This window comes from Sesamum indicum, linkage group LG11 (assembly GCF_026168435.1).
Source record: "Sesamum indicum cultivar Baizhima isolate 11 linkage group LG11, ASM2616843v1, whole genome shotgun sequence".
NCBI lineage: Eukaryota > Viridiplantae > Streptophyta > Magnoliopsida > Lamiales > Pedaliaceae > Sesamum > Sesamum indicum.
The window spans coordinates 10,796,218-10,814,754 of NC_142667.1; the positions used below are offsets into that span (position 1 = coordinate 10,796,218).

At 35.2% G+C, this 18,537-nt stretch overlaps 2 protein-coding genes across 8 annotated transcripts; one reads left to right on the forward strand and one right to left on the reverse strand.

Annotated features, from left to right (window-relative positions):
• Window positions 1-1,138: 1,138 nt before the first annotated feature.
• On the forward strand, window positions 1,139-5,590 carry LOC105173625 (CRS1 / YhbY (CRM) domain-containing protein). Of its 2 annotated transcripts, none has more exons than XM_088875384.1 (9): window positions 1,139-2,309; window positions 2,627-3,098; window positions 3,185-3,315; window positions 3,584-3,934; window positions 4,021-4,177; window positions 4,247-4,539; window positions 4,627-4,686; window positions 4,788-4,886; window positions 5,225-5,590. In XM_088875384.1, exons 1-9 carry the CDS (start codon window positions 1,233-1,235, stop codon window positions 5,258-5,260), a joined length of 2,676 nt encoding a protein of 891 aa, XP_088731510.1. In that variant the 5' UTR covers window positions 1,139-1,232; the 3' UTR covers window positions 5,261-5,590. The 2 variants fall into 2 exon arrangements, with proteins under 2 accessions (XP_088731510.1, XP_088731511.1); XM_088875385.1 differs by having other exon boundaries at window positions 1,140-2,309; window positions 5,237-5,590.
• Window positions 5,591-8,137: 2,547 nt separating this feature from the next.
• Window positions 8,138-18,333, reverse strand: LOC105173627 (uncharacterized). Of its 6 annotated transcripts, none has more exons than XM_020698037.2 (10): window positions 17,940-18,333; window positions 17,239-17,381; window positions 17,007-17,076; window positions 15,516-15,634; window positions 13,614-13,696; window positions 12,466-12,587; window positions 11,305-11,469; window positions 10,745-10,832; window positions 8,516-8,718; window positions 8,138-8,437 (listed from the first exon to the last, which is right to left on the reverse strand). In XM_020698037.2, the coding sequence occupies exons 2-9, from the start codon at window positions 17,350-17,352 to the stop codon at window positions 8,538-8,540; spliced, it is 942 nt and encodes a 313-aa protein (XP_020553696.2). In that variant the 5' UTR covers window positions 17,353-17,381; window positions 17,940-18,333; the 3' UTR covers window positions 8,138-8,437; window positions 8,516-8,537. The 6 variants fall into 6 exon arrangements, with proteins under 6 accessions (XP_020553696.2, XP_011093740.2, XP_011093739.2 ...); XM_011095438.3 differs by having other exon boundaries at window positions 8,537-8,718; window positions 17,929-18,333; XM_011095437.3 differs by having other exon boundaries at window positions 17,929-18,333.
• Between the last annotated feature and the right edge of the window lie 204 nt (window positions 18,334-18,537).

Consider the following 18,537-nt stretch of genomic DNA (forward strand, 5'->3'; position numbering starts at 1 on the left):
TTACTGAGAACTAATTGTATGAATGCAATAATAGATAAATTCTTGCAATGCTGAGGTTCCATTTGGACAACCACAATATATATTTTTCTGTGTTATTGCAGGGAGACAATGTTGCTCTACCACCCATCGCCTTTTCTATTCTGGTTGTGTAGCTGTGGCCTTTTCTTCATTGTTTTTCCATTTTATCATACTTTCAATATTAACATGTGATCTCTATTGTTTGAATCCTTAATTTTTGTACTTTTGAAAGCATCCAAAGGAGCACGGCAGCAGTTTCATCTCAACTTTTTACTCCATTGTTTCTTTGTTAATTAATTCAAATATTCTTATCGAAATTGTTCAACTAAAATAGTGTTTCATTCATAAATAATTAGGTGAAATAGTGCTTCATAAATTCTACACGCATTATCCTTTACACAAGTATTTTGTTTATCCCATAATTCTCTTCCTAATTCTTGAGTTTCAAAATGCTACAACCTTCTCCCTTAATTTTCTGGAGGGCATTCTTCCCATACTATAAATGCTTTTCTGCAGAAAATTTGATGAGCATTAGGACATATATATACACACATAATATTTGATATCCGGACGTGAGCATATGAAGATGTTATGATATTGATAATATTCTTTTTAAAAAAATGATAGAATTATACATCTAAATTAGCCACATTCGTATATATCGCTAAACACGAGATATTGCTATGAAAAAAATAAACCAATCATCAATATATAGTTGGAAATTGGACTTTTTTAATTTTCCATTATATAATATTTTTTATAATTATTTTAACAACTTAAATTCTTGATTCTTCATATTTAATTTGCTCTATCTACCTTTTTTGTTTATTTATTGGAAACTCATAATTTTTAAATATAATACAGCTATATAAATTAGCAGTAATAAATAAAAATGAAATTGCATATTAGAGTAAGTTCTTTTAAAATATTAGAATGCCATTATAATATGAAATAAATTGAATATATTAAAGTTTGATTAAAATTTAACCTTATAATTTTCTTTTATTTTTTTACAACTCTTGTGACATTTTAATTAAAATAAAAACAAATATCTAATATTTCATTACACCGATTTACAGAAATTGACTAAATCAGTACAGGGACAAAATTGAAAGGAGCAAATTGATATTTTTACTGCCAAACTCCGGGAGGTGTTTTTCGTTGCGTCATTTCTCTCTGGTTTTTGGCTATGCTACCAAAATTATAACACTGCGATGGCCTTTTCATCAGTGGCTTCGAATTTCCTGTCCCCTTCCTCTGGAGTTTCTCCTTCACAATCTCTGTTCTTTCTTGAATTGGGTGCACAGACCCGTTCGTTACAAAGCTTCAGACCTCGGAAACTTAGAATTTCGTGCTGTCAGAAAACGGTTCAGCTCGAAAATGAAACAAAGCAAAAGGCTTATCCGGTGAAAAAGAAGAGAAAGCCCAGGCCAAGTTTTCTTGAACAAGTTCAGAGCAAATGGTCCATCAGAACCCCGCCTTTGAGGGAAAATTTTCCTTGGCAGGAAGAAGAAAGTGGTGGTACAAATCAAGAATTTGAAGCACAGAGGTCAGTGTTTTCCAGGGATGTTTCTTCTGAAGAAGAAAGTGAAAAAAGCAGTTGTGTGAGTGAGCCAGAGAGATCTCAGAGAATTAATAAGTCAATTTTAGCTCCTTGGGTTCATGGAAATGGGAGAAAAAATGTGTTCAATTCTGAGGGTTCGAGAAATATTCAAGAAAATGTTCATCCAAAAGACGACGGCCTTCATGGGATTCAAGAACATTGGCCGAATGAGGACCCTTTGGTCAGTGTTGTCGTGGGCTATGAGGATTTGGTAAAGGAAGTGACAGAAAATGGCAGAAGTGAAGAAGAAGTTGGCGAATTTGATGATATCCCAATTGGATTGTCGGAGAAAAATGAGATTTTGGGTAATGAGGAGAGTGAAGATTTTGCCGCTATGGAGGACTTATCAACTATCTCTCTAGAAATCAGTAGTGAGAAGTGTTCTAATGATGCAAATGATTTAATGAGATTACCATGGGAGAGGAAGATTGATGAGGAATTTGTGAAAGAGGAGAAGTCAAGGAATAGGAACACAGAGTTGGCAGAGAGATTAATACCCGAGCCAGAGTTAAAGAGGCTTAGAAATGTTTCGTTGAGAATGGTGGAGAGAATGAAAGTTGGAGCAGCTGGTGTGACACAGGCATTGGTTGATGCTATCCATGAGAAGTGGAAGCATGAGGAAGTGGTGAAATTAAAATTTGAAGGTCCTCCTTCGAAGAACATGAGGAGAACACACGAAATTCTTGAGGTCAGTTTCCACTATCCTTGATTGGAAAATGATATAACTGTATCTATATCAAAAAAGTATAGTAGTGATGGCTAATTCGAGCTCATGGTTTTGTTGGTGAATTTTATTTGAGTATCTATCATGTTCATAAATATTAGTGGAATCACCTTTATACGGTAGCTGCTGGTTATATTGAGTGCACGGCCAAGAATGTTTTATTCCCTTGTGGATGAAAAAGAGTTGTTTTGCTTTTTGATCTATAACGTTTTCATCAACTAGGATCTGTGTGCTGGATCCTTCGTTTCTTATATTGTTCTGACTTGAGTGCTATATGTCAGAGTAGAACTGGAGGTTTGGTAATATGGAGATCTGGAAGTTCAGTAGTCTTATACAGAGGGATGACGTACAAGCTTGATTGTGTAAAATCATATAGCAAGCATGTTCAAGGTGATGCTGGAGCATCAGGGTCTTCTCAAGAAGATTCTCCTGAAAGCATCAAAGTTAAACGCCTAAATGGAGCTGCAGAATCATTCGGAGTGTATAACTCAAAGTATTATAACAGTTTATCTCAAGAAGAACAAATGGATTTAAGTGAGCTTGACCTTCTGTTGCATGAGCTTGGCCCAAGGTTCATAGATTGGTCGGGTCGTGAACCACTTCCTGTTGATGCGGACTTACTGCCAGCTGTTGTTCCTGGATTTAAGAGTCCATTTAGACTTCTTCCTTATGGGACTAGACAAGCTTTGCGAGATAAAGAAATGACTTATTTACGTAGGACAGCAAGATTACTGCCTCCACATTTTGCCCTTGGTATGTTGGAAGTATATAAGATATTTCGTAATATTCATTTAACTAGTTTTGGTTTTTTAGTGGCTGTATGTTTCTCATTAATTTAGGGAGAAACAGAGATCTGCAAGGTCTTGCGATGGCCATGGTAAAGTTATGGGAAAAGAGTGCTATTGCAAAAATAGCCATCAAGCGTGGTGTTCCAAATACTTCCAATGAAAGGATGGCCGAAGAACTCAAGGTTAGCAATAAAGAAAGAACTATTTAGTTATATCGCATATTACTAGCACTTTCTTCAATTCATTTCCCTCTAATTATTTCTGGAAGCAGAACAGAGGAAAGAAAAAAGAACTAAGAAATAAAGAACAAAAAGCAACAGTAGCTACAACATAAAAAACACAGAAAATTTTGGAATGGAAGTGATTGGGAGTAAAAACAAATTTCGGCAGCAATACTTCACGACCATCATTATTTTGCTAAATAGCTTCTCAACTTGTATTTTCATGCAGATATTGACTGGAGGAACGCTAGTTTCCAGGAATAAAGAATTTATTGTCTTCTACAGGGGCAATGACTTCTTGCCTCCTGGTGTTTCTAGTGCATTAATTGAAGCAGAGAGATCAACGGCCCTCCAACAGGATGAGGAAGAGCAGGCTCGGCAAAGAGCTGCAATGCTGATTGATCCAAAAGCCAAAGCATCTAAACAGCCATTAGTTGCAGGGACTCTTGCTGAGACTATCGCAGCAACCTCACGATGGGGGACCCACCCTAACAGTGCAGAAAAGGAGAAGATGATGAGAGATGCAGCTGTAGCTAGACATGCTTCTATGGTCGACTCTCTTCAGCGGAAGTTAGCTATTGTATGTTGTTATATAAAAGATATGGTTAATGAAGTTTGTCCAAATACATCCAGTTGCCACACTAATTACCAATATGATATCTGTAGGCAAAAAGTAAGATCGGGAAGGCTGAGAGGGCCTTGCAAAAAGTGTTACAGAATCAAGAGCCAGAGAGTCTACCCACAGATCTGGAAACATTAACCGACGAGGAAAGATTTTTGTTTCGTCGGATTGGTTTGAGCATGAAACCTTATCTGCTTTTAGGTAAGATTCATGTACTATATTTATGGCTCATCTAAATGGACTGTATCTCATTTCTTCATTCACTCTTAGGGAGGCGAGAGGTTTTTGATGGTACTATAGAAAATATGCACTTACACTGGAAGTACCGGGAGTTGGTGAAAATAATTGTAGAACGCAAAACTTTTTCACAAGTCAAGCATATTGCAGTCTCGCTGGAAGCCGAGAGTGGCGGGGTGTTGGTATCCATGGACAAAACTACCAAAGGCTATGCTATAATAGTCTATCGTGGAAAAAATTACCAACGCCCTCTTACATTTAGGCCGAGAAATCTTCTCACAAAAAGACAGGCCTTAGCCCGTTCTATTGAACTTCAGCGACGCGAGGTAGTATCTGTTAGATAGCCTGTATTAAACCTTTAGCTGTGTGTACTGATAACTAATTTGATCCAAACTATATTAAAATTTCTGCAGGCACTAAAGCACCACATCCTGGAACTTGAAGAAAACCTTGAGAAGCTAAAGCAGGAGCTAGTATGACTTGCTATTCTTTAGAAATCTATTAACAATGTTAAGTTTCATGATTCCTATGATTTTTGACACATAATTAGTATACTTTGGCAACAAACTTACAGGAAGAAATGGTGACTGCAAATAATAATGGCGGGGAGGCCTTGGCTTTGAGGACCGATGCAGCTGCATCTGATTGCAATGATGATGAAGATGAGGAGACGGTGAGAGACAATTTGTACTTCTATGTCCTTATAGGCACTCATTCTGATTCTAGTTGTTAACGCTTCCTACATTGTTCTTTAGATTTTTTAGTAGTTGACAGCTAAATCTGATTTCTTGCAGTTGAACCTTGGCAAATGCTGTCTTATAATTGGTAGATGAGAGTCACTTTAGCTTTTTAGTTTGATTGCTTTTCTCTCCTCTTTAGAACTGGATTGTCCGGGTTATTCTGCTTTCATCGGTCCTCTGTTTATTGAGTTGTTCAAGCACAATTGCCGATTATCTTTCAGAATGTAAGTCTGGACTTTCAGATGGTTGCTATTGCCTGAAAGAATTTTAGTTCATGTTGCAGGAGTACAATTACGAGAGTTCCTAAGGACGAGTCCCTTGGTACAAGATCGACGCTTTTGTTGGGCAAGGAGACGGAAAGAAGATACGGGACAAGATGTACATAAAATCCCATGCTCAAAACGAAGACACGTTCTTATGCATTCTAACAGGGTTGGTCCTTGGAAAATAGGAACGTTTTGTGAAGTCATCCAATGCCTCGATGTTTTGGGCTATCAGGACAGGTAGCTTAAATGTTTGGCTCTTCACAATTTCTGAATGAGATTTACTACAACTATTGTGAATAGAGCAACGGAAACGGACTAAATCGCCATATCTTTCTGAAAGAAATGGTGCATTTCAAGTTTCTTGCACAGAATGTTTGTGGTTTTAGTGATGCATTCTACTCATTTTGGTGGGATAATTGCAAAAAAAGGTCCCTACTAATTCACCTCTGCTATAGCTAATTTAGGCCTCGTTTGGGAACTGGGAAAGGATAGGTAAAGTAAAAGGCGAAGGGAAAGAATATATTTTTCTCTTTTAAATTATTTGGAACGGTGGAGACAAAAATAAATATCAAATATATTAATCTGTTGGGTTCGGACAAAATAAACTGCAAATGAAAGATTAATTTTGTAAATTTACAATCTAGTCCATTTCTGTATTAGAAAATAAATAAGTTAATATTAAAATAATTTTAATTATTAAAAAAATAAATATGAATACTTATTAATATAAATGCATCTAAGAGTAATAAGAATGATAGTTTTGTTAAATGTCAATATCTATAGTAATAAAAAAAGAAAAGTTCCTTCACCTTCACAAACGGCAGTTAATGATATTGCCATATCAATTTTTCATGAAGTTGAAAATACTCTTTATGATAAAACAAATAATTTATTTCAACTTTTTAAAATTTGTATTAATTGATAATTCTTTTTCTTTCTTTTTATAAATTGTAATGTATCCGTTTATATATTTGACTCTTACTTATAATATATTTTAAAACATAAAAGATTATTTATTATATACATACATAAACAACGTATCACAACGGTTAATTTTAAATAAAAAGAGTGGGTTCGGTTATGTATATAGATAAATAGTAAATTAACCAAAATGCCCATGAATTATAATTTTGTTTATTTTTTTAAAAATTAAAAAAAATTAATAATTTTATTTTTCCAAAGAAAAAATACACGTGAAAAGTTGCAACAAAATTTGAATTAGAAAAATACAAAAGGCGATTATGGTATAAAAGAAAACCTTGTTTTGTTTCTTTGTTATATGATTTTGCATCATAAAAACCTTCGCTTAATTATTTTCTTGAGTTGATTATGGCGGCTTTCACGAAACATTAGAATAATTGCTGACTATCTTTTTAATTTCATCAATTATCTTTTATTATTACAATCATAATAACTATATTATATTTAAGGATATAATTGGCGTATTCCAAAATTTAGTATTGCAGTGTTAGATGATTGTGAAATTTATTAGACCACTTAATTTTTAAGGATAATTACACTCCCCTCTCTTAAGATTTGGATTAATTACACATAAATCCTCTGTAGTTTAAAACATTACATCTAGTACCTCTAAAGTTTACTTATGAACAAATAAGTTCCTCCATGATATCAACAAAAAAAAAATAAAAAAAAATATATTTACTTCTGATTGACTTATTATTAATTTATTGCATGTTAAAATGCATATTTTTATATCGAAATTACCTTCATACGTCTTCACTCGTTAATGCATGTGAGAAGGTATATCTTCACCGTTATAAGCATAGTTTAGTTAAAAAAAAAAAATTATTTTACCTGCAATGAATCAATAATAAGTCAATCAAGAAAAATATTTTCAATTCATTTTTTTATTAATATCAATAAATTCAATAAATTTTATCTAACGAAAAAACTTAGTTGTTAGACGGAAACAAACCTCAGGAATATTAAATATAATTTCTCAAACCATAGAGGGTCTACGTAATTGAACCTCAGGGAAGGAACGTATAATTGTCCCTAATTTTTAGCGGCAATGTGTAACACCATAATACTAAATGTTGAAATACACCAATTATACCTTTAAATACACCAATAAATTTTTGCTCAAATCAACTTTAATTGGGGATAAGTAAAAAGAAAAGGAGCCAAAATATTTGGAACAAGTAGTTTCGGAAAAAGGGATACATTTAATTTTCTATTGCCTTCCTTATTTATTTTTTTTCTTTTATATGTACATTTGAGTCCAAAATGCTTAGGTATCACTGAGTTTGCATATGCAGTCTACAGAATATAGATTAAAACAACCCCGAGAATGCCTTCCTTATAATTTCTAATGCTTAAGTCAGCAAAATTATACCAATAGGAAGAAAGCTCAAAAGAATATCAAGGATAGCTAAAATTATCTCTGAGCGTAGAGAACGTGTATTTATAGGCGGGATTGAATTGTGTTTATGCATGAGCCATTAATGTTTATACTCAAATTCAAATTGGTTCAATACCGAACCGGTGCAACTTGAATCAATGAAGTTCAGATCCAAAGCATTTTAGACATTAAACAATAAAAAATTCAGAGTATTTATGTCATTTCATGGTATGCAAATATAATCTCCAATACATATACGGGGAAATTTGATTCCGCTCATATGAATTTGTACCCACATGTATTATGAATAGTAAGATTAACATATGGGGATGATATTATTTGCGATCAAATGGCCATAATTGATGTGGGTATAAACTCATTTGGATGCATCGCAAAAACCTATGTATACATGAACATGAATATTGTCGCATAACATGACCAACCAATCATATGCTTGTGCCCCAATTGAGTTTCTAAAATTCAAGATGAGGCATGATCTCAGCAAGAGAAGTTAACCAACAAAAAGAGATACCTTTTCTCTGGAAAAGACATAAGATTTGGCAAATATGAATTAATCGATGAATGATCCCCGCTCAATGGGAACTGGGGTAATGATGAGCATCTTGAAAGCACAATGCAGGTAGGTACAACCAAGAAAAAATTAAGCATCTCTTCAACTTCAAGCCAGCTAAGCACAGCAGAGTATTTCTATCTCATTCGTTCCCTGATCAGCCAAACTAACGGCTAGAAGTTGATCAAAGAATAACTTACATTTATGGTTGGTGAACTTGATAACCATCAGTACTGGATACGACCTTCCAGATGGAGAGCCTAATTGCAAATCTCAAGACTCCATCTGTTCACAAATGGGAGGTAAATTTGCAGAATTATCACAGCACATATTGAAGTATATGAGTTTCAGAAATTAATTTACCTGTTGCAAGATAATCCTCACCTCATTGCAAGCATTCCTTTATGAAATGCAAAACGGCTGAAACTAATTCATCTTGGTGTGAAGAATATTTATGATCAGCCCCTTCAATTATTTGCAACTGGTGGTTTGGTATGATCTTGGCGAATTCCAGTGCATCTTGTACTGAGATGGTTTTATCGGCTGATCCATGAACTGTTAACACCCTGTATATACATTTTGACAACTTAGCACAAATTTTCTGTATATAGTTACAGTAATGTTATGGAAAGTAGTACATAACTGGGTACAACAGAAACGTGGACTATCAGATAGAAAAGGAACCAATATCATGGAGTTACACCACTCTGATGACAAACCAAGATATACGTATGTTTCTAAATACTTCGATAACTCAAAGTAAGTCATAAGCCTTTGAAACAGGTTTAGGGCGTTACCCATTTCTAAGCAGGTTTCTATCTACTAAAGAGATATTGGGCAATGAGTCCATTAGCGGCAATGAAATAGAACTGTTGAATCTCGTGAAGCCAGAATTATAACACAGAACTGACTTCAAGTGTCTGGCAATTCAGAATGAACATTACCAGCTATTGGATCTGGGCTGTCAGATCACAACTAGGCTTGGAGAACACTGGGATAGTATCTCACTTAAATGTGCCTCTTTCTGGAGATGCTTGTCTAAATAGCCACAGATCAAGAACATCATTCAAGGTGTTACCAATTTCAATTACTCCAATGAGTTCAAATGATCTCGTATGCTCATCATCCAGCTAATTTGCTGTAGATCAGTAACACATCTGAAACCTTGAATCCTTTTGGTCTTTGCAATTAGTCACAAGGGGCGATACAATGTAGCAACCCCATGCAACCATGATCTTTCATAGAGTTGTACTGTAGCGAGCATTGCATTCAAGTCTAAAAAAGAAATAATATGACTTATTTCCATCTATGGTTGCCTGAAAAGGAAACCTCTTCTCTTTCCCTTTTCCTTTCTCTGTTTCTTTTGGATTGACCTAAGACAGCAGATTGATTAGTTATGGATAATGTCCATATTACTATAACTGGAAAACCTAATGGAAGGTTCAAGTTCAAAATGGAGGCGAGCTTTTAAAACCTAGGGATGACAATGCATAGAGTGGATGTATGAAGCATCAACTTGTGTTTAAAGAAGATCTGGGACTTATCCTGTAACTGTAGAGAACAAGCACCACTGTCATCACACAATCACAATAAGCTTCCTTTCTGTTGGAAAACACAAGATGTGCATATCCATCTAATGGTGAAGGTTCTTTTCTATTTACAATCTCCGGGAGATCCACTCTAACCAATAACAGGAGCTCTCAAATAAACATCAGAAAAATCACCAAAAGAGGCATATAAACCCTTCTATAGAGCTAAAACGTAAAACCAAGCCACTTACTTCTTGAGACACATATACTAAATAAATTTGACAAACCATACTCACCAGCAAAAAAGAACCATCCATGTGAAGGCAAGATGACAAATATTTACACATAAAAACAACAAGAGTTTGAATCAGAAGACTAGATGTTATTGTTCAAAGGCAAAGAAAAAAATGGAATCTATTACCTCCTACTCATATACATTTTGGGTGAATTTCTCTGGGTTCTACTGGTAAGTTCAAATATAGAAACCCATGGCATTTTCTGAAAATTACAAGGTATTCATTCAGAATGTCAAAAATAAGGAAAAGCCAAGACAGGACGTAAATAATACAGAGATTTCCTAGCACAATAATATAGGCCAAATAATAGATGCAGGTTCCATTCACTAAACAATTTGGTTAATTTCATAAGGAACCGTAAAACTAGGGCGAAAGTCTACATCGCAATATTAGTAATTACTTTCCAAAGAAAAGAACCATTTACATAAATTCTCTGGTTCATCCTATCATCCGTCACTAGCCAAATATGATAAGGCCATAGGACCAAGCACACTTTGAAACCTCAATATCCCTGAAAATCACCACCTATATGTGGAAAATAAAAAGTTACATAGATTCCACAACTTCCTTATCAATAAAAAATTCAGTAGAATAACCAGCCCATATTAACTAGTTCCAGAAGATGTTACGACATTGGCCAATAGATTTGAGGGTTGAAATTGTAGTCATAAGGGATAAAACATAAAGATGATTCCTGAACTATGCTGCAGTAGGTCAAAAAATAACATGAGAGATATCTTATTAGATGAAATTAACATCATGTTTACCTGCATCTCTCGTCAATTGAGAGGCATGCTTCATGCATGTTCGTGTTGAGTCGCTCCAGCAAACTCTCCTCAGTGACTCGATAATCTCCTATAAAAATCAAGGAGACAGCAAACTCTATTTAGTAACAAAGCTCTTCTGAAATCACTATGAGGGAAGGGTATCCATATATTGCTTGCATACAGTTCTTAGTGAAAGATTAAGCTATTTACACATAACTTCAACTGAATGAGGGCAACAGACAACAGACTGGTCAATCAGTTCTGTACTATGGTAAGATACTTTGATGACCTAAAAATGTTGAAAAGAACTACATCATTCTTCTATGCATGTGTACTGTGATTGTATCCCAAAAGAAATAACTCAAATAGTTTCAGGATGATCCTTCAAAAATAGCAAAAGAAATTTATTAGCATGAAGAGTTGTTTGCTCCCGTGCTCCTAACTTGGGTTCCAGCAATACAGTGATCTATATTTGTACGCATGATCCTTTAAGTGAAAGTGATTGTTACCTGCTGAAAAAATTTAGCAGGTGTTACTTCTAAAAACATGCAAATTATTACCAGATCTAGTTTTAACATCAATGTGCCCCTCCTTCTTGATTCTTTCCAAGAAATCCTTGCCCAGGCGTTCTTCAATGCCTTTCTTGAGATCATAACGACCACAGACATTAACCACAGCACCTATATCATCATACTTTGATGCATAAAGGAGGACAATATTGCCACCTGCAATATGTGGAACACAAGTAGAATGAAGATGCAATTGGTCAGCATATCGAAATCCAAGCAGAACCGAATGCTCGAAAAATCAAAATATCAATCGGGTGGTTTGGGGTGGGGCAAAATAATCAATTTTCTTTAGGATCTCTTCAAACTTCTATGTTTAAGAGAGGAAAAGGAAAAGGGAAATTCTCAGTATTGAGAGCATCCAATCCTCACTCCAGTATAATCAGGTCCGACAACTTAAAAAATACAAAAAAGATTCCGAGAAACACCAAAAACTGAGCAAACTAAAGAATCCTCAGGACGAATCTCGAAAATGGGCCAGAATAACTATTCTGGAGTGTGCTCACCCATATACTGTTATCTTGAGTTAAATGAGTTACCAAGAATGCAGGTCATTCCAACTTATCAAAGATAGATCCGCAAAGAAACAGAGCTATGAACAAAACAACTTCGAGAAGAATAACTTATCTCTAGAATCACAGAGAAAGGGCCAGAATGGTCGTCCAGAGGTAGCCAAGGGCATTAACTCATACTATGTTATTGGTCATTCGGGATCGCGAAACAAATTATCACAAGTAGTAATTAGTTGCATTTTGTTTTACGGTAGAGTTAGATACCTTCACATTGTCTGATACGAAACTATTGTTAATCTCCTAACATGATACAGGCACACATAAACATCCATCACTGTGCATATGCATTAGATAACAAACAATAGATAGACATGTGTGTGCTAGTGTGATGTAACCTTTTCCCAACCAGGAAAAAGTACGCAAAATCACCAGAGGCACTAAGAACAGAATCGGTCATGGGGATGGTTTTTTTAATTACAGAGCAAAAGGATATATTTAGAGAGAGGAGATGCATGATAGTTAGGCAGGCCACTGAAGAATGTATCCCCGAATTTTGAACTTTGGTAATTCAACAAATTAGAATGGGAATCCATTCCGTATTTGTATTTCTTATTGCAACATTCTAAGATTATTTCTGATATACCTTTACTATGCCCAAGAACTGCAACTGTTGAACGGTTTACTCCAGCAAAGTATTCAATCACAGATCTTAAGTCTTCAGTCTCACCAGAGTAGTTACCATAATGGAAAGGGCCTTCACTTTCACTGCAAATCAAATTAAAACATGAAACCATGAAACTTAAATAAATTAACCAATAATACAGCTGCGGAAGGAAAAGGAAAAAATCGTAGCATACTAGGAAGCGAGTAATATAGATGAAAGGGAAAAGGAAAAAGAGTTCAGCCAGGACCGAGCAGTTACAGTAAATACTCGTGCCTCTGTGTAGTAACTCCTGCTGTTATGTTGTGTTTATTTTATCAGATCTAATAGAACACAGGCATATATTCGTTGACATGTCCATAAATCTTTTGCACGAACCTTATTTATGCCTGATAAAGATCAACATCAACAATTTTTAGTTAACGTTTTGGACCAAATACAGAGTAGGAGCCATTTACTTATGGATGGTAGAATGATACTCGCTTATATTGTTGTGGCACTTCCTTTAACACTCTAATATAATGTGCTAGCCAGAAGGTTAGGATGGACATGATAACACAACTAGTTCAAAAATCCGAATGAGTATAGCTCAGGATAATCAAAAAACAAAGAAAGAAAATGGGTTGAAGACCACACAATGTGCATCAAAAGTTTCACAACAGACATAATTGGCTGAACTTCCAGCGACGCACTCAATTCAAAGGATCACCAATTCCGGGGGCCACCACCATAAGGCATTAAGACGCATTGTTTGGAAAAAAAACAGGGAAACATTCTAATGGAAAATGTGCCCGTTTTGGGGAAATTTAAAGCTGAATATGGATAAACTTCTATAATGTTCTGAAGTTTGAGAAATGTATTTCTGTTTTCCCTTAAAAGAACAGCAATCACTTTGGCAGTGTTAACCAACTGGATGGCATCTCATAATGATAAGATAGACAGCAAGAGAAAATGTTCATGAAAGTTTGTTACACCCTGTTCGAGCTATGCCCATTTTTACACTTTGACATCTAAACTTTTTTTTGTGTAAAAGTGTAAAAACAGTCATAATTCAGATGGCAAAATGTAATTAACCCTAATATTATTATTGCAGAAAGCACAACAGGATACACCCTGTTCTAAGACCTCACCCATTTCCAGAAAAATCGAAGCGAAATGCACTGATTCCTTCATTTTCTAAAGCAGCAGCAAGGTTGACCATCATGGTGGTGTCCTGCATATTGAAAGATCTAGGGATGAATCCAATAAACTAGGGACCATGAGCTCCTAATCTGCTTATTGGTAAAACACAGAAAAGTTCTTCCCACACAATAGTTTACTCAAAAGTCAAGCAAAAACTAAAAATAGAACAACAGTACAATGAGGCTGTGAAAAGTAAGGAATACTTCATCACTGGCACCTATTGTTAGTTATAACATTGTCAGCATTCACTCAACGACATCTGTTATTTTGTCTGTTTAATATCCAATTGTGGTGCAGTAGTTGATCAAACCAAAGGATTACACAATACAATTTAATATTGGCTTCTCTTCTTCATTGAAGCTGATAACACCTTTTTTGTTAAAGTATTTATTTTTTGCAGTTAAAAGTCATACTTTGGAAACTCTATCAATACTATAAAACTGAATAATTGATGAGTTTGTTTTTAGGAGGAAGGTACATGTACCCCAGCACAGGAAAACAGGATAGACATCTGCCAATTTCTCCTAACGTAACTGGAATCCAGAATGCAAAACAGGCTGCCTATGATCTTGAATAAGCTTTATGTCTTTTTACGAATACTAATTCCTCAAAATTCTTGGTTAAACACCTATCTATGAGCATGAAACATTGTGTCACGACAGACCCGAGGGTTACAAGTCAAATAATCTCTCTGAAAATCAAACCTTCTTAGGATAAATGATGTGTGCATGCGTGTGGGGGGGCGGGGGGAGCAAACAAAATGAATAGAAGAAAAATGAGCACACTTCTTTCATCAAGTCCTAGACAGTCATAGATCTAGAAACATAAACCTGAAATTCTCTGCCCAAGTGAAGATCAAAACTCGAATACATCCACCCATGACATATAGAAAAGTAGAAGCTGCATCAACAATCGCAACATTTCCATTTCACACTCACAAGGTCTGTTCATATCAATGCCTACGTTTTCACTATTCCTCATACCACAATTTTATCATTTTAAAGAACTGTAAGTTTGATGTCACAAGCTTAAGACCACTATTTTGGCATTAGTAGATGCAGTGAAACAATAATATTGTTAACAAGTTCTGGATAGAACACCTAACCATACAAATTTACTAACATGGTGAGAATTTTTGTGGATGAAACAGAAGTCACATTAGGACCTAATATTGCAATGCTTGATGTAACACTGACCCTATATGTAAAATACTTGGTATTCAAATCAAGTGAGAGATAGAGAAAGTTAACCAAGATATCCATATTGCATCTAATATTTCATTTAATTCAATAGTAAAGCTTTGTTTCACATATTTCTATTCTGTGGTTTTCCAATATTAATGTTCACTCAGTGTTGAAGATTGCAGAGGGTTGTAGCTAGAACGTTCTCTAGTATCTTCATTATTTCTTTTTCCTGGCATCTATATCTATCCTTGATTCCTGGGTAAAGTACAGACATGATAACAAAATGCACCAGAAGAACACAATACAATGCTGCTCAATAAGAGGTTCTCAAATAGCTTACTCTGCCATTTTTATTTTACAAAATACAGGAAAATAAAACTTTTTATCAATCTAATGCAAAATGCTCTTAGGAAAAGCACTTCCATTACTTTTAAAGATGAGAAGCTACATGAAGTAATGCCTTCATTTTCATATTATCTGGTAACAATTTAAAAGGAGCTACTTAATATAACACCTTATTCTGTACTTCTTCAATATAAAACTTGAAGGACATTAAATCTTATTTTTTCTTTTTTCTGGTCCATCTTTTTTCTTTCTCTACTGAAGGCATTACTTAGTGTACAAAAGTGGAAGGATAAAAGTAACCAGCCAAAGGAGCTCACTTACCTTTGAGGCCCGAAAACCATGGCATAAAACTACAATTTTTCCTGATCCAGTCTCATGCAGCACACCACTAAGTTTTTCACCACGCTTGTTGAGTATTGTTATTTTCTGCTGCATAGCTGCTGAAACATTGTAATTAATATACAGTAATAACACGAAAGCACCAAAGTCTACAATCTTTTTTCAGAGTGTAATACCCCTTTATCTCTTCCTGGTAGGATAGCAAAGATAGAGGGGATGGGTATTGAGTTCCGAAATCTAAGTAAATGAGAGGTTTCTGGAATATTATAAATCCACATGCAAGTTAATTTCCACTAACCTCACAATTATCATCTAGGGGAAGAAGGAAGAACATCAGGAAACTATATTTTTATTTTGAATTTATGCAAATTCAGTTCAAAAATCTAAAAGGAAGGTTTTCGAATATTATAAATCCACCATACAAGTTAGTTTTCTGAACCTCAATATTATCATCTAACAGAAAGAGAGAGAATATCAGGAAGGAAACCATAACTTTTTAAAGTTTATGCAGATTTAACGATTCCTGAAAATTCCAAAAAGCAATATGTAAAGAAAACAAACAGTAGCATTAGGACCCTTAGAACCCATGGATAGATTGAACAACTTGACATTAATTGCTTCTCAACCCCAATCAAGGCTCACTACCATGTATAAGACAATAAGGTTTTAGCTTGCACAATTTACTGAACAACTCATGTATTCATATTTCATCCATCCGAAGCATGCACCCACGGGTTGAGGGCAGAGAGATTAGCTAGCAGAACAATAGTGAAAAAAAGAAGGATGATGTAATTTCTCTCTTTTCATGTTGAATTCTTTCTCATAGCATGTCATAACAAGCAGTAGGTTACAAAGCCCAGAGCAAATAAATTATGGTATTTACACCTGTGGCAAATACACAATGACTTGGGATTCATCCGCAAAACATCATAAAGCGAACCCTATATGGCTCAAGCGTGCGGTAGAGGAGCATGCTCAGCCATACCTTCTCAACTTAACATTGAAGAAGATAAGATACTTTTACCTAGAACAAAAGAGATCATTAAAATGTGCACATTTCACCCCCAAAATAAGAAAATGGTTAACTTTAAGTGCACAAACAACGACCCACATTATCAACTCTTTACAAGCCCGAGTATACAACAATTACACCCTTGTCGAAGCAGTATGAATGTTGGGCAGAATGCTAGCCATATCAACTAATTATCTAAAAGTTAGGCAGCTGAAGACCTTCCCACTTGTATTCAATTTGGGAAACCATAATTACATAATTGGAACAACCAGCTTCCACCCAGTTCTTCTTCTATATACCATTCAACCTTTGACAACTCAAAGAAAAGGAAACATTGATGCTCAAGAGTCAATCATTCACCCACATCAGTCATCAGACTTCATTTTTATCAAAAATAACGTTTTATTTCCACATAATGTTACAGTAACGATCATTAATTTGGAGACGAAGACTTTTCTCACCTGGATTCTGAGCTACGACGAGATTTCTTTTGAACTTGATGCTGTGGATGCGTGAAGAAGAAAACCTGAGCTGTTGAAGAGCAAAGAATGGTGAAAAAGGACTCTTCTTTTGAATTGACACATTTGGGAGCACTAAATTTGAACCAATTAACATTTTTTTTATAGCGAATTTAGAGTCAAATGAATAATAAAAAGTGAATGGATTGGATAAACAAATAGGAATAGCTGAAACCTGAAAGCAAAGCTGGTGAGTGGTGATATAATATGACTCATCAGTGGTTAGGATGGGATTCGAGTGTTCCACGCGCGCGCATTTCTCTACGTCATATTGTCGGCTAAAATCCATATTACGGTATCCAAAATGTTTAAAAAAGCCTGTGATTAAAAAAAAGAAAAAAGAAATAGTAGATAACCCCCTATATTATTTAAAACGATGGAAATTACCCCATTCTCCTTTATAATTGTATTTCACGCCCAAAAAAATGTAATTGGGCAAGTATTTTTCGCCCGACCAAACTTACCCTATTTTAAATTATACATATTTATAAAATATAATATAAAAATATATATCTCAAATTATATGTATATATATATATATAATTCAAGAAATTATAAATGCAGATAACTGTTGTGACCATCCCTCTCTAGTTTGCTAAATGTGATTTCTCTTTATATTTGTAGTTGTCACATTTTTATAACAATTAGTTGGATTATGTTGTTTCTCCATAATAGGATAGAAAACACCTCTAGTTCTCCTCTTTGTATTTGAGAGCGCCTCATACGTAATTAGGGGCATTCACAACTTACCGGTGGTATCATTTGCTTTGAGACGAAAAATATTGAATCTTGAAAATAGAAGAAAAATGAAATCTATAAAGAGCCATCAAGAAGAGGAAGAAGAGGGGGATGAAAAGTTTGGTACCAGAGCCTTACGTTCCTTGGTTGCGGATTAGTGGCGGACGACACCCATCTTGTGAAACTTCGCAAGGATGTTGATGCTCTCAAGGATCAAGTTCGAATAAGTACGATGATTGTTGTCTTGGTTGTTCACCATTCGATGACTGCCGCATCCTTTGTTATGGAAGGCGCTGAGGACTCCCAAAACTCACAACATCAGTTGGTACCAAATTCCAACGGAGAGTTCTAAGGTTGAATTTTCCAAGTTGGACGGTGATGATTTACGAGATTGGGTGTTCAAGTGTGAGCAATTTTTTGAGGTTGACGACACACCTTTTGATGTGAAAGTCAAGCTCACAGCGGTGCATTGAAGGGCCCTGTAGTGGCATCAGCTTTATTTGAAATCAAGATTTACCAGAGCGGTCCCCAATTGGGAGGAATATGTAAGAGTTCTGTACGACCAATTTGGTACTCAATTATATGACGACCCTATGGCTGAATTGATGAACTTGAAACAGGTGGATACAATGTAGCACTATCTCGATAAATTCGAAGAACTTTTGAACTATATGAACCTTTTAGAGGCGTATGTTGTCAGTTGTTTATTGGATGGATTTCGAACAAGCCATTTACC

Bases quoted from the DNA above. Each gene is read 5' to 3' on its own strand.
- LOC105173627 (XM_020698037.2), bottom strand. From the start codon at position 17,352: ATGGATTTTAGCCGACAATATGACGTAGAGAAATGCGCGCGCGTGGAA. The intron at 10,833-11,304 runs GTAATAATTTGC...TGATTTTTATAG, and splicing joins TGATGTTAAAACTAGATCTG to GAGATTATCGAGTCACTGAG. The intron at 8,719-10,744 runs GTAAACATGATG...ATGTATATACAG, and splicing joins TCAATTGACGAGAGATGCAG to GGTGTTAACAGTTCATGGAT.
- LOC105173625 (XM_088875384.1), top strand. From the start codon at position 1,233: ATGGCCTTTTCATCAGTGGCTTCGAATTTCCTGTCCCCTTCCTCTGGA. The intron at 4,540-4,626 runs GTAGTATCTGTT...AAATTTCTGCAG, and splicing joins TTGAACTTCAGCGACGCGAG to GCACTAAAGCACCACATCCT. The intron at 4,887-5,224 runs GTGAGAGACAAT...AAAGAATTTTAG, and splicing joins ATGATGAAGATGAGGAGACG to TTCATGTTGCAGGAGTACAA.